This window comes from Eucalyptus grandis, chromosome 5 (genome assembly GCF_016545825.1).
Source record: "Eucalyptus grandis isolate ANBG69807.140 chromosome 5, ASM1654582v1, whole genome shotgun sequence".
Classification (NCBI taxonomy): Eukaryota; Viridiplantae; Streptophyta; class Magnoliopsida; order Myrtales; family Myrtaceae; genus Eucalyptus; species Eucalyptus grandis.
This window is the reverse complement of record NC_052616.1, coordinates 41,018,531-41,032,321: the sequence shown is the minus strand read 5'-3', so window position 1 is coordinate 41,032,321 and position 13,791 is coordinate 41,018,531. Positions and strand designations below refer to the sequence as shown.

General features: G+C 37.0%; 1 protein-coding gene across 1 annotated transcript; it reads right to left on the bottom strand.

The window, feature by feature from the left end:
- Positions 1-10,298: 10,298 nt before the first annotated feature.
- Positions 10,299-12,308, bottom strand: LOC108956582 (disease resistance protein RUN1-like). The gene is made up of 2 exons (XM_018866245.2): positions 11,767-12,308; positions 10,299-11,241 (listed from the first exon to the last, which is right to left on the bottom strand). Exons 1-2 carry the CDS (start codon positions 12,306-12,308, stop codon positions 10,299-10,301), a joined length of 1,485 nt encoding a protein of 494 aa, XP_018721790.2.
- Between the last annotated feature and the right edge of the window lie 1,483 nt (positions 12,309-13,791).

Genomic DNA, 13,791 nt, shown 5'->3' with positions numbered 1-13,791 from the left:
CACCATAATTCGGTAAGACCAAAAGAAAATTGCAATTCAATCTTTGCGCTCGCTCACCATTTCCACTGCTTTTGCCAGTATGTCCTTTCTCGCGCGCCCACCTTTTTCTTCTCTCTGTTGTTGTGCTTTTAAGTTTTAACCATGCCAGGCTACTTTTGCCTGCCAATGCCCTTTTTCTTTTATTTTTTCCTAATTTTTATTCATTTAACTTTTTTATTAAATTTTTTAATACTTTTTTTTGTTTTTTTTTTTTTTTTGTAAGTGACTCTTTTGGAAAATCTACCTCTGTGAGTACCTGATTTGCGTCGTGATCCCTTCATTTTTTTTGTTGGTTGCTTATGGACTCATGCTGTGTGCAATTTCTATTCTAAAAATTGATTTTTAGCTAGAAATGGACCTTTTATGTGTTTGATAATAATATAAAATTTTTATTCTTGAAATGAAAATTCGTTTGGTAATAACACAAGATTTCTTCTTTCCGGGTGGCAAGGTAGTGGGCAGCAAGAGGCGGCCAGCGAGGGACAACAGCGAGGAGCAGCAGGAGGTGGCAAGCGACGGGTGGGCGGCCAACTAGTAGCGAGGACGAGTAATGAGAAGAGATTTTATTCCTACTTTTTGTTCTAATAATAGAAAAGTAGAAAATTTTTGCTTTTCATTTCTATTGGAAACATATTTATAGACTAAAAATTATTCCAGAAGTAGAAAAATGAAATTGTCTTATTAGACGGATTTACTCTTAAAGTTATTCTCTCGAAAACAGAAAAATAGACAAAAAAAAAAATAGAATGATTCATGCGTGCACTCGGTGGATCTATTTCTGTTTTATGCATTTCAATGTTGATAATGGGCATTGCTTTGTTCTTTCCATGGAGAAATCTTCCGCATGTCAACGTTTTCGTGTGTAAGTTTCAATTGCTTAAGTTTAAAGAAAATCAAGATTCGAGCACTACTAGAAAAAAAAAAAGACAAAAGAAAGTCTCTCCAAACAAATCTAGGAAACAAATTTACTAATAGAAGGGGAGAATTTCCTTTTCAAGTAAAAGAAATCTAATAAAAAACTATGTCAAAAAAATCACTTAATTGGAAAAGGATACTAGACTCAATGAAAGGCTCGTTCCCTTTGCATTTGCATAAATTTTTCTTTTTAAAAAAAGCCACTGCTGACTTGCGTTTACATTATGAAGACCTCCATTCCTGGTACTTTCGTTTGCTTTATCTTTAAGCGTCCAAGATGAAATTAAAAAAAAAACAAAAAAAAAGATATTTCGAGTCTACGTCAACTCTAGAAAAGCGGAATCAGTCCCCCACAGCTTTTTCCTCCGGTGTGCTCCGCTCCCCTAGAGTGACTTTCGTCGAACTCGCAATAAAACAAGCTTCGTTCTCACTGGAGAAAAAAATAAAAATGTTGAGGATCAGTTGATATTTCCGAAAATATTCGAGTCTGCGTCAACTCTAAAACTATGCTTTGTCTTTTTATGGGTCACGGACAAATCAAGATTGCAGTTTTTTTATTTATTTATTTACGTAGTAACTCTAGGATTTTTATCAAAATTTTTAACAGATTTATGATTGGATTTCTTTAACTTGAATCTTTAATTTTCCCTACTTTACTTGCTAATTTATTTCCTAGATTTGTTTTGAGTGACTTTTTATTTTGTCTGTGTTTTTTTAATAATGTTACGGCACTCGCAACTTGACTGTCTTTAAACTTATGCAATTAAAAATTTTATGTGAAAATGTTGACATGTACATTCACCTACAGATTTTCATAATTCTCTAAAATTTGAAGAATATTACAAAATTAGGTGGGAAAGCAAAAAAATTGTTTTTATTCTTTGAATTCCGATGTGAAAATTCAGACTTTTTTTAAAAAAATTTTATTTTGTGCTTTTCACCTAGTGATTGGTTTTAGGATAAATAAGCCCTCATCTTGGAACTCGAAATCTCCTTAGTCACGGCCAAAACTAACCTGGCTCCAAGTTGGTTTTAGGGTTGAGCCGGCTGAGTCTTTTTTTTTTTTTCCCTCCAATTTTTTAAACTTAAGTGAAGTTCAATTTTGTGTAATTATCAAATGAAGAAAATTGTTTTATCGTCATCAAACACATTTTTAGTCAAAAATTGATTTTTGGAGCATAAATTGCACCCAACATGAGTCCATAAGCGAGCAACAAACAAAAAGAAAAAAAGGAATCATGATGCGAATCAAGTACTCATAGAGGTAGATTTTCCAAAAGTGTCACTTACTTTAAAAAAAATCATTAAAATTTTTAATAAATAAAAAATAAATGAATAAAAATTTTAAAAAATAAAGAAAAAGGGCATTGGTAGGAAAAAGTAGCCTGGCATGGTTAAAAGCACAACAACGGAGAGAAGAAAAAGGACATTGGCACGCGTGAGAAAGGACATACTGGCAAAAGCAGTGGAAATGGTGAGCGAGTGTAAGATTGAATTGCAATTTTCTTTCGTCTACCGAATATTGTGAGCGCTTCTTTGGCAAATTCCGATCCACGTGCCAGAGCCATTATGGTATATTCATTCAACGATGAAAAGAACGGATCCCCGGCTTGGTTTTTCTTCTCTTTTTGTGGGGGAGAGGGAGGATAGGAAGAAGGGAGGGAAGAGTCCCTCATCCCGCTGCGAATCTTGATTTGGTCATAGGGATGGGTTTGGTTTGTTTCGTTTTCGTTTTCCTACGTTGTTTTTGTTTTGTTTTTTTTTTTTTTTCCCTTTTTTGCCCTTTTTTGGAGGACAGACGAATAATTTTTTTTTTTTTAAATTAATCTTCTTTTCGAACAACTTTTTTTCTCTTCATGAGAAAATATTGGCTGGGTTTAACCCTCCACGTAGGCGGTGGGTTAAACCATTCAGCGGTCGATGCGTGGCGCCACGTAGGCGAGGGCGTCAGACGTTCAAAATTCGCGCGGGCCGCGTGTGGGGCCCACCACTCTGACGCTCCCTGCTCTGCGACGCCTGAGTCCCCTGTCGAATCGTCCTCTCTCTCCTCTCTCTCTCTCTCTCTCCCTACTCCGTTCCGTTCCCTTGCGGAGGAGAACAAAAACGTCGCACAGCTGCTTCTCTTCCCCCTCCTCTGCTCTCTCTCTCCACTGAATTTGGCTTGTTTCTTCTTAAAAAATATCATAAAAAATATGTTTAGGAGTCCCTTTGGGGAAATTTAGATTTATTTGCATTATATTTGTATTATTCTTCGAGTATTGTGTTCCATTTAAATTACATTATGCCAATTTTTCATTTTAAGGAGCTTAGCAAGTTACATCCGCATATTTATATATCCTTGAAAAAAAAAGGGTCATTTTAGAAAACTTGCATGGACTTTCCATTTACCACTCCCAGGGTCATGTCCCGATACTTATTAACGAGGCCTATTTTATTTTATCGGATGCGGCTCAGATTTTATTTTACTTGCACTATAGTTATTTTCGCCTGAGGGTTTCTCTGTCGGAGCATAAAAAGTAGGCTAAGTACCCACCACTGAATTTCGTATGTATTACGATTGACTTAAGACATCTATTCCTAGAACATTCCCTAGTCGAATGGTCTTTGGATAGCACTAACCAAAACCGAATTTTCTAGTCGAGTCTACGTCAACCCTAAAACAACTGTTTATATACATATATTTTTGGTCGAACCTTATGGTAGACTTGACTTTTGACAAACTCACAATATGCAAATCCTTCTAAAGGATATCAAATATTCAGAAACTACGGTATTAGTCCTTGGTATTCCCAATATGTCATTTTCGGTCCCCGGCTATGCTCTTTTTTTTTTTTTTTTAATGGGCACAAACAAATCGAGTTTATAGTTTTGTTTTACTTCCTTAACTGTAGGTTTTTTTCAGATACTGATTTCAAATATAGGTGACATTTTTTAAATAGATTTATGATTAGATTTCTTTTACTCAAACAGTAAATTTTCAAGTTTATTAGCTAATCGTTTCCTAGATCAAACAGACTTTATCTTTTACTTTGTTGTATTTTTACTGTCGCCCTTTGACTTTCTTTAATCTTGAGTAATTATTTTTCTGACCCCCAAAAAAAAAAAAAAAAAGGTAATTATTGCATTCATCTAAAATTATTGGCACTTACGTTCGCCTACATATTTTTCATAACTTTCTAAAATTTAATTAGTACTTCAAGCTTTGGTGGGAAAGCAAAAAAGTTCTTACTTTTTATAAGGAACTCGTTTTCGCTTCATGAAGTATTGCCAAAATGTCCCCCTACTTTTGGTCTGAATTTTTTTAAAGAGTTAGCTTTTCATGGACATTTTCTGCTAAGAGTCGGCAAACGACCTATTTAGACAATTTCTGAGCGACTTCCGTCTTTCACAATTCAAAGATGGCAGCTAAGTTAGCGATTTGAAATGTCCAATTGTCCTTTTTGTTCATAGCTTTTCCAATCTTTTATCTAACGCGCATTTGAATTGATACACATTGTGAATCTTCTTGGAACAACCCGATTTCCAATTTTAGCGTCCCCATTATAAGCGCATGAGTTACAAAAAAGGAAGGAAAACAAATTATTCTTTTAGAGGGGCCTTTCAGAATTAGAAATTAATATATTAGAAGTTCTAAAACTTATCATAAAAATGCGATTGAATCCTAAAACTTTCAAGAAATGTAATTAAGTCCTAAAACTTATCATGAAAGTGCGATTGAGTTCTAAAATTTTCAAAAAATACAATTGAGTCTTAAATCTTTTAAAAAATACAACGGAGTCCTAAAATTTGTCACAAGTGAAATTGAGTTCTATAACTAAAAAGTGTTATCAATGGAAAGACTTGATTTGACCAATTTGATAAATTTTAGGATTTGATTGTATTTTTTGAAAGTTTTAAGACTTCATTGCACTTATATAAGATTTAATTGTATTTTTTTGAAAGTTTTAAGATTTCTAACGTACTTATGCCTTGGAATTACAATCGTGAAAGGGTTTGGAGTGGGTGTACCATTTCTTTGGAGATATAGATAGAACGGACATTTGTGCGTTCTATAAGAACTAAAGAGAAATTGCTATACGAGGTGTTTTAGAATGATATGTCTGATTAAATGCATAACCCAACTCTGTTTGATGAACTTAACCGTCTCTCAAACACATTTCATCCGAATTTCCCAACTCATTTTCCAAGCGAATTCATGTCCAAAGCAGATTTCACGCATCAAATCTTAGGTAGAGCACACCCATTTGTGTTAATTATTAGCGAGGGAGCGATGAAGCAAACTCCCTTTGTTGTTGAGATGATTGTGCGGGATGACAAGTCTTGAGGGAAACTTCTTGTCGCTTCAAGTTGCTCAGACCCATGCTTAAACTTTAACTTCATGAGATGTGTGTTGATCTCTCGAATATGGCAGTTCTTTCTTCTTTGTCACAGCTTTAGCACGTGACCCTCAACAAGAAAAATCATCAAATAGCGACAAGCAAATATTTCCCGACCTTAGGCGGCAACTTTTTCCAAATTCCGAACTAAGCAAGATCAAGCAAAATGGCTGGTGTACTCAAATTTTAGTTTAACCAAATCACAAGAACACTTCACTACAAGGGCTCTGGAATCAGGGATTACATCGTCCCTACTCAATTTTCTACTATATTTGCTGATGTTCATCTATGGTTTCCATGGTCTCCATGGAATCAAGGTGACTTCCCTAGGAAGTTTTGCTCCTCTCGAGCTCATCCCGTCCACCAAAACACTCAGCATGCAAATCCACAGTTAATGATAGACCAAAATCCTATTCAATCTCCTTATCCAGCTTCTTCTGCCTAAGCGCACCAGACTTATGATTCTTGAGTAAAGCCGAGGAAGACACCAACAGATGATTATTATCATGTGTCAATTGAAGCAACCTTTGAGGCATGTCATTAAACAGTCACCGTGCATTATCCATTTGGCCGCAATGGATCAATAGCTAAGAAAAACTTCCTGACACCTCGAAGCAGATATAACAGAGACAATGTCAGAATGAGTGATTTCGACTTCGTTTAGGAAGATCCTAGTAGTACCGGTCGCACGTGGAACGATCATGGATCAGTTCCTGCTGTTGAGCTTGAGACTGCGGCAGGGATGAAGCGACAGGAGCTTCGTGTATGGAGGTTGTGGTTGCGGAGAAGAAGATGGCTCCATAGAAAGGAAGATGGCGAAGCAACTGAGAGAGAGTTTGGCGGGCCGAGCCAGACTTGAGCTACAGTGATCGGGCTTTATGGATGGGCTGGATTAGTGACCCGATGGGCTGGGTGCTTTATTTATTATCTTTTATTATATCTTTATTTAAATTTTAACAAAACTCTAATATTTAATTTACCGGTAAAAATTCAGATGCCAACAGTTTACTTTTTTTTTTTTTTTTAAATTCCAGCAAATTTGCTCTTCAGGGGTCATAAATTACTGCATTTGTATCATTCTCGTACCCTTTAATTTGCTAGTAATCATTCAATTTAAAAGAAATTACTAGTAATGACACTTTAGATACCTTTACTTTGAAAAACCAATTATTTTCCTGTCGAAAGGCAACGGCAAATCAACATTCACAAAAATCCAACAATTTCCGTCTCTATACTAATTTTTCACCTTTTCTGTGAAAGACATATAAAATTGGGTGAGGTCTATATAGGCCGAGATTGAAAGAGGAACCGCGTGGCTAGACTTGCCTATGTGCACTTCGAGCTCAGGAGGGTCTAGCGGGCTGTGATATTTAAGGATTGCAATTATCTTTTATGGCTAGCGATGGAGCGATGAGATTTGAGTAATTATGTTCACTTCACCATTGACACTAGAAGTGGGTGATTAGTAATGTTGCTTTCTTTTAACTCAGGAATGCAATGGGTTACCTATCTATTTACTGCTCGTTTGTCAAGTACTGAAATGACTTTTATTTAGGAAAAGCAATCGGATGAAGCTCATCCAATAAAATGTCTCGGATACATCAAGTTGCTTGGACCCCATGCTTTTGTCCATGGCCTTACCCGTAACCCTAGCATTACCTTACCCGTAATCCTAGCATTAAGCTAGAAGATGCGGCACATATTGAATATCAAAAGGGCACCCCAGAAAATGACAAGTTTCTAGTAAGTCAGAAAAATAACTCGCTACTAATACTGTCGGCTAACATTAAATAATGATAGCCTGCTGATATGATTATATTGAGATCGATTTCAATTTGTGGAAGTGCGCGAAAACTAACAAGCATGTTGTGCATGAAAATAGGCTCAGGCCACTTCCACTCTCCCTGTACCCAGAGCTAATTCGCCATGAGTCACGATTCTTTACACTCCTGACAACGTTTGTAGCTTTGTTATTGACTCACAAGATGTATTGCAGCATGAGTTTGTGCTAGTTTTGTAAAGTGGTAACGAAAAAGTGAAGAATTTGATAGACGGTGAAAACCTTGTTAGAAAAACAATTCTGCGGATACAAAAAGACGAAAAGAAGTGTACATTGTTGAAAGCACTTCAGAAGGTTTCATAATAGCGACAAAAACATGTGAAGCAATCTAAGATAAACTACATAGCGAAAATGTCAGCAGATACCGTGATTGATTGACCGGACTTGGTCGAATTAATGCAGGGAATGTAAACTGCATGGAAGGACGACACACTGAATTATGACGAACCCTCGTTACCCAAAAGCCAGTACACATGAATAATTACAACCGGATCATATATTATGGTGTCTAACTTGAAAGCCACCTCCTGGGCAATAGCCAGTGAAAATAACAAGGGTTGAATATTGGGGAAGCTGAAAATTCTTGAAATTGAATGGCCGCCTCATCATAGTAACAGGCGAGACTTGAATTTCAAATGTTTCCATTGCTTGTACATGCTGACTGTCTCTTCCAACCAATCATCTCTTAAATTCGGGCAATCGGAAATAGTTAGTGAGCACTCGTCTGATAATTTCCAATTGAGTACATTTGGGAAACTTCTTAGTGATATACAACCTACAAATTCCAAATATTTGAGAGTTTCTAATTCATCCAGGCCCTTAAGTGCCAGAAGCTCTTCGCATCCTCGAATTACCAAGGACTCCAGCTTTTTCAAATCCGATAGATCATCTAGACTTTCAATCTTAGGACACTTGTCTATTTCCAAATGTTTCAAGGACTCCACTGAACCAAGACCTTGGATCATAGTGAGATTTGGGCAATCGCTCAGCCTCAATAGCTTCAACCTCTTCAAACTCAAAAGACCCGCAAATCCCTCAAGGTGTTTTAATCCTTCCACTTCAAATTCTATCAACTGTTCAAGCCCATCGAGTTGAACTTCCTTCCAGAAACAGTGACTAATGTACAAATGTGTCAATTTTCTCAAGTTGCAATGAAATGATGAGCTAGCTATTGATTCATGATATTGGGCAAACAATGTTGACAGAGACGGTGGAAGGGATTGTCGGCATGGACCATCTAGGGAGTAGAGACAACGCCAGTTCTCATCATGACCACCATATCTAAGATTCACCAATCCAGTGAGGTTTGAGAGATCCGGGATCCATCGCAACGAACTTGATCCGAGGCTTAGGCTTATCAAACTTGTGGGAAGCTCAGGCAATAGTTCGAGTTTGTTGCAATCACATAATCCCAATTTCTCTAGACAAGGAAGTAGTTTGATTGTCACCGGAACATTTCTAACAAGGGATAATTCCAAGTGCAGAACTCTCAAAAGTGATAATTTCCAAATGTCCTCGGGAATTTCCCACTCCAAACACGGGCAATTCCCAGCATGTAGCTCTTCCAACTCTTTTAGTTGAACAATGCTCTGTGGTAGCTCCCTCATCAAAGAATACGAAATGTTGATGACTTTTAATCTACTTAGGTTCCCAATAGATTCGGGTAACTGTAAACATTGTGTTTCCGAGACATCCAACTCAAGTAATGATTCCAAGTTCCCAATCGACACTGGGAGTTCCCTTATTTTAGTATATGATAGAACAAGAAACTTAAGTTTTTGTAGATTCCCGATAGAACTAGGAAGTTCATTGATTTACGTATATTGTAGTTTAAGAACTAACAAGCACTCTTGGTTGCCAATGGCATCGGGTAATCTTGTGATAGTCGTATTCGAGAGATCCAACTCTACTAGTGATGAGACTCTCGCAAATGATTCAGGTAGCTTACTCAACTTTTTGCAATTGCCTAAATACAAGTATTTAAGCTTCTCCAACAGTCCGATTCCTTCGGGCAACTCCCCAAGACTTGTACACCCATTCGCATTGAAGTAAATCAGGCATTTAAGCTTTCCAAGGGAACCATCAACCTCAATAAGTCCTTGGCAATTTTCAAGGTTCAATCTTTCTAAACTCAAATAATCGGAGAAGTTTGGAGTCCTGGTCATCTTTGTCGCAATGTGTGAGATCCGAACTTTAAGCTTCTTGGCAACTGTTACGATATCTAAAAGAGATAAAGGGAAAATTATGTGCAAATTTAGAGGCAACAAATGATTGTGCTAGAACCTAGATGTAATTGGGTTGACTATTTTCTCATTTAACCCACGCACATCCACCTACAAATCAATTCAACACAATCTAATTTAATGGCCTTGATCATGAGACCAGCTTTGTCGACTTAGTTTTACTTGTAGAATAGCCTTGATGAATCCATTTATGAGCCGTTTTTTTTACATGTTATTGTCTACATTGTTATGGTACAGCAATTTTAGTCAAAAACATAAAAACAACATGAGACAATTCAATGGAGATAAAGATAAACAAATACAACGATGGAATACCTTGATTTGACTCCATCCAGCCCACTCTTCTGTGATGAAACTATAAGAAAGCTTGAGAACTACAAGATTGCTTGGATGGAAATTGATGGCGGAGAGCTCTTGAGGACACCCATGCCAGGTCATGTATCTTAACTCTGAAAGTTGATTCTCAAAGTTTCCATCTAATTGTCCCCAAACTAATTTGAGGAACCTTATGTTTGGAAGCCTTGAAAACTCATCGCTCGTATAGCTTCCTAGTGCATTTCCATTTAAGCAGACTGCTTCAATGGCCTCCTTTCTCTGCCATTCAATGGTAAAGTAGCATAAGTGCAAACGAAATGTCTTCATTCTATCTCTACTATTATAAAATGGCTCTTAATTAATAAATGAACTATTGAGAAAAGCAAAGATTACGATGGTTGAACATATGTTTCACCTCTTCTATTCTTATTATATTAAAGGCAGACAAAGGATCCCACATCCTGCTCTGTTTTCTTGGATCGATTAGCCTTGTATATCCATAGACGATTTTCCTCCCAAGATCTCTTAGTTGATCATGCATCCAAAATTTGTTATCGTCGGTTATCTTTATCAAGGACATGCGAACAAGGACTTGAATTGAATAATCTGGAAAAAACCTACAATCTTTCCACATGTAGAATGCATTCGTTTGGTCTTTGTCCACAAAGAGACATGCGATGTCGAGGAAGATCTGTTTTTGCTCATGACTCGGGCATCATAGCTGATCTTCAGCCTGTCCAAGACCTTCTCATGAGGTATTTTCCTTAGATTGTCCAACACATCTATCCATGAGGCTTTGTTTTGGCAATGAAGTAATGAGCCAACGACTTCAAGAGCCAGTGGAAGTCCTCCGGTTGTAGAAACTACTTGTCTCGAAAGATTGACATAATCATTCGAAGGAAAATTTCTTCCGAAAGCATGTCTACTGAAAAGCTCAAGCGACTCACCAGAATCTAACGACTTCACTTCGTACTCGAATGTTTGGTTGGCTTTTAAGACGCTTCTTTTCCTTGTTGTAATAATAATTTTACTCCCTGAGTTGAGTGAAACATGCTTGATGGCTAGTTTCTTGAGTTGTTCCTCATCATCCACGTCATCTAGAACGATGAAAACTTTCTTGTTAGAAAGTCGCTGCGCAATCACCTTGATCCCATCATCAACATCGTTGATTATGTTGGGAAAGCCCGAACCAAACATGTCAGATAATAATTGTTTTTGTAAAGTTATGAGGCCAAAGCTGAGCGATGATGATTCCCGGATATTTCCCAAAAAACAACAATGACTGAAGAGGGGATTTAGTTTGTTGAACATAACCTTAGCGAGAGTTGTTTTACCGATTCCTCCCATTCCATGAATTAGAACAACGTGCATGTCCTTGGAGTGCACGTCTAATAACTTCAGAACAGCTTCCACTTGATCATCCATTCCGACCATATGCTCCGTGACATATTTGTCTTTTGTCTTCAATTTCATCACAATCTCTCGTATCACTGATTTAATGAATTTCCAGTGCCTGCCACATTATTGAATCATCTAAGTCAAAAATTGAGAAAAATAATTCAGGACACTTGGCAAGTGGTGCATCAACATGGCTAGTAACGCTTACTAAATCGACTAAACCCAAAAGGAAGAGATGTCTTAGGTGCTCATGGAACACGGTGTCTTTATGATTTAAACAAATGATCATGTAGCGAATATTATGAGCTTTTCATTTTTTATTTGCTTCCGAAATGGCAACACCTTGAAAGGGTGATTGATACCATGTAAAAATTTCTCGAAAAAAGAGAGAAGGCAATTTCAATGAGGTAATCCCCAATTTACGAACACAATGATATAGAAAATTACATCTATCAATGAAAAGAATAACAGATTCTTACTTTATTTGGTTTGGATGAACGAGATAATTACCAAAAATAGATCTCAAAACACACTTGGTTTTCATTCAATTACAGATCGCCAAAACGAGATCTTAAGCAAGCTTGGGTATACATTGAAAGTCCAAAACAAAAGTCACGGAGAACGGTAGGACACCACATACCCTTGGCTTTTCAATTCCCATCCTTTGATTTTAGCTACACTTTTGAGGGCATCCTCCCACTTTTGCCTCGTCTGGCGACCAAACTTCTTTTCATGCTTCTTCAAATCGCGGACGTACAGTTGAGACATAAGCTTAACATCGCAAGGTTTCACGTTGTAGAAAATCGGCATGATTTCCTTCTCAGACGGTTTGGTATTCGTGCACTCCACCATGTGTTCAAGCTCGCGAAGGCACCAGGGACTCGAAACATAACCTTTGGAGAAGATTGGTACATAGATCTTCGACTTTTTGATAGCCATCGGTAGTTCATCAGCTATTTCTTTACCGACGTGGAGCTCTTCCTCATCGAAGAAAACACGGATGTTAGCTTCTTGCATTTCGTGGTAAAGGCAATCCGTGAATCCTTGGCGAGTATCCGGCCCTCTGAAACTCAAGAAGACCTCATAGTCAATCGTTGATAACTCACTTCTGCTCGTTCCGGCCTCCGAGCTCTTTCCCTTATCCATTCTCACAAGCATTTTCGCCTGAGGGTTTGCTCTCATCACCTGATCAATGAAAGGCTCGTTCCCTTTGCATTTGCATAAAAAAAAGAAGAAAAAATACTAGCCACTGCTGACTTTCGTTGACGTTATGGAGACCTCCATTCCTGGTACTTTCGTTTGCCTTATCTTTAAGCGTCCAAAATTGGAATTAAAAATAAAATAAAATATATATATTTCTAGTCTACGTCAACTCTAGAAAAGCGTAATCAGTCCCCACAGCTTTTTCCTCCGGTGTGCTCCGCTCCCCTAGAGTGACTTTCGACGAAGTCGCAATAATACAAGTTTCGTTCTCACTGGAGGAAAAATAAAAATATTGAGGATTAGTTGATATTTCCGAAAATATTTGAGTCTCCGTCAACTCTAAAACTATGCTTTGTCTTTTTATGGGTCACGGACAAATCAAGATTGCAATTTTATTTTATTTACATAACTCTAGGATTTTTATCAAAATTTTTAATAGATTTATGATTAGATTTCTTTAACTTGAATCTTTAATTTTCCCTACTTTACTTGCTAATTTATTTCCTAGATTTTGAGTGACTTTTTATTTTGTCTTTGTTTTTTAAATAATTTTATGGTGCTCGCAACTTGACTGTCTTTAAACTTATGCAATTAAAACTTTTATGTGAAAATGTTGATATGTACATTTACCTACAAATTTTTCATAATTCTCTAAAATTTGAAGAATATTACAAAATTAGGTGGGAAAGCAAAAAAATTGTTTTTATTCCTTGAATTCGGATGTGAAAATTTAGAGTTTTGTTTTTTGTTTTTTTTATTCTCGTGCTTTTGCACCTAGTGATCGGTTTCGGGATAAATAGGCCCCCATCTTGGAAATCGAGATCTCCTTAGTCAGGGTCAAAACTAATCTTGTTAACCTCATTCCAAACTGGTTCTAGGGTTGAGCCGGTTAAGTCTTTTTTTTTTCTCTCCAGTTTTTTAAACTTCAAAGAAATTCAATTTTGTATCGTTATTAAATGAAAAAAAAATTGTATCCTCATCAAACACATTTTTATCCAAAAATTGATTTTTGGAACATAAATTGCACCCAACATGAGTCCATAAGCGAGCAACAAACAAAAAGAAAAAAAAAAAAAAGAATCATGACGCGAATCAAGTACTCATAGAAGTAAATTTTCCAAAAGTGTCACGTACTTTAAAAAAATCATTAAAATGTTTTAATAAATAAAAAATAAATGAATAAAAATTAAGAAAAAGATAAAAGAAAAAGGGCATTGGCAGGCAAAAGTAGCCCGGCATGGTTAAAAGCACAGCAACAGAAGGAAGAAAAAGGTAGGCACCCGTGAGAAAGGACATGCCGGCAAAAGCAGTGGAAATAGTGGGGTATCATGAGCATGAGATGTTTGACCGAGTGTAAGATTGAATTGCAATTTTCTTTCGTCTACCGAATATGGTGAGCGCTTGCTTGGCAAATTCCGATCCACGTGCCAGGGCCATTGTGGTATATCCATTCAGCGATAAA

What these genes read in the sequence shown, in the direction of transcription:
- LOC108956582 (XM_018866245.2), bottom strand. Translation starts at nt 12,308, where the DNA reads ATGAGAGCAAACCCTCAGGCGAAAATGCTTGTGAGAATGGATAAGGGA. An exon ending in TGGGAATTGAAAAGCCAAGG is followed by an intron (nt 11,242 to 11,766) that starts GTATGTGGTGTC and finishes ATAATGTGGCAG; the next exon opens with GCACTGGAAATTCATTAAAT.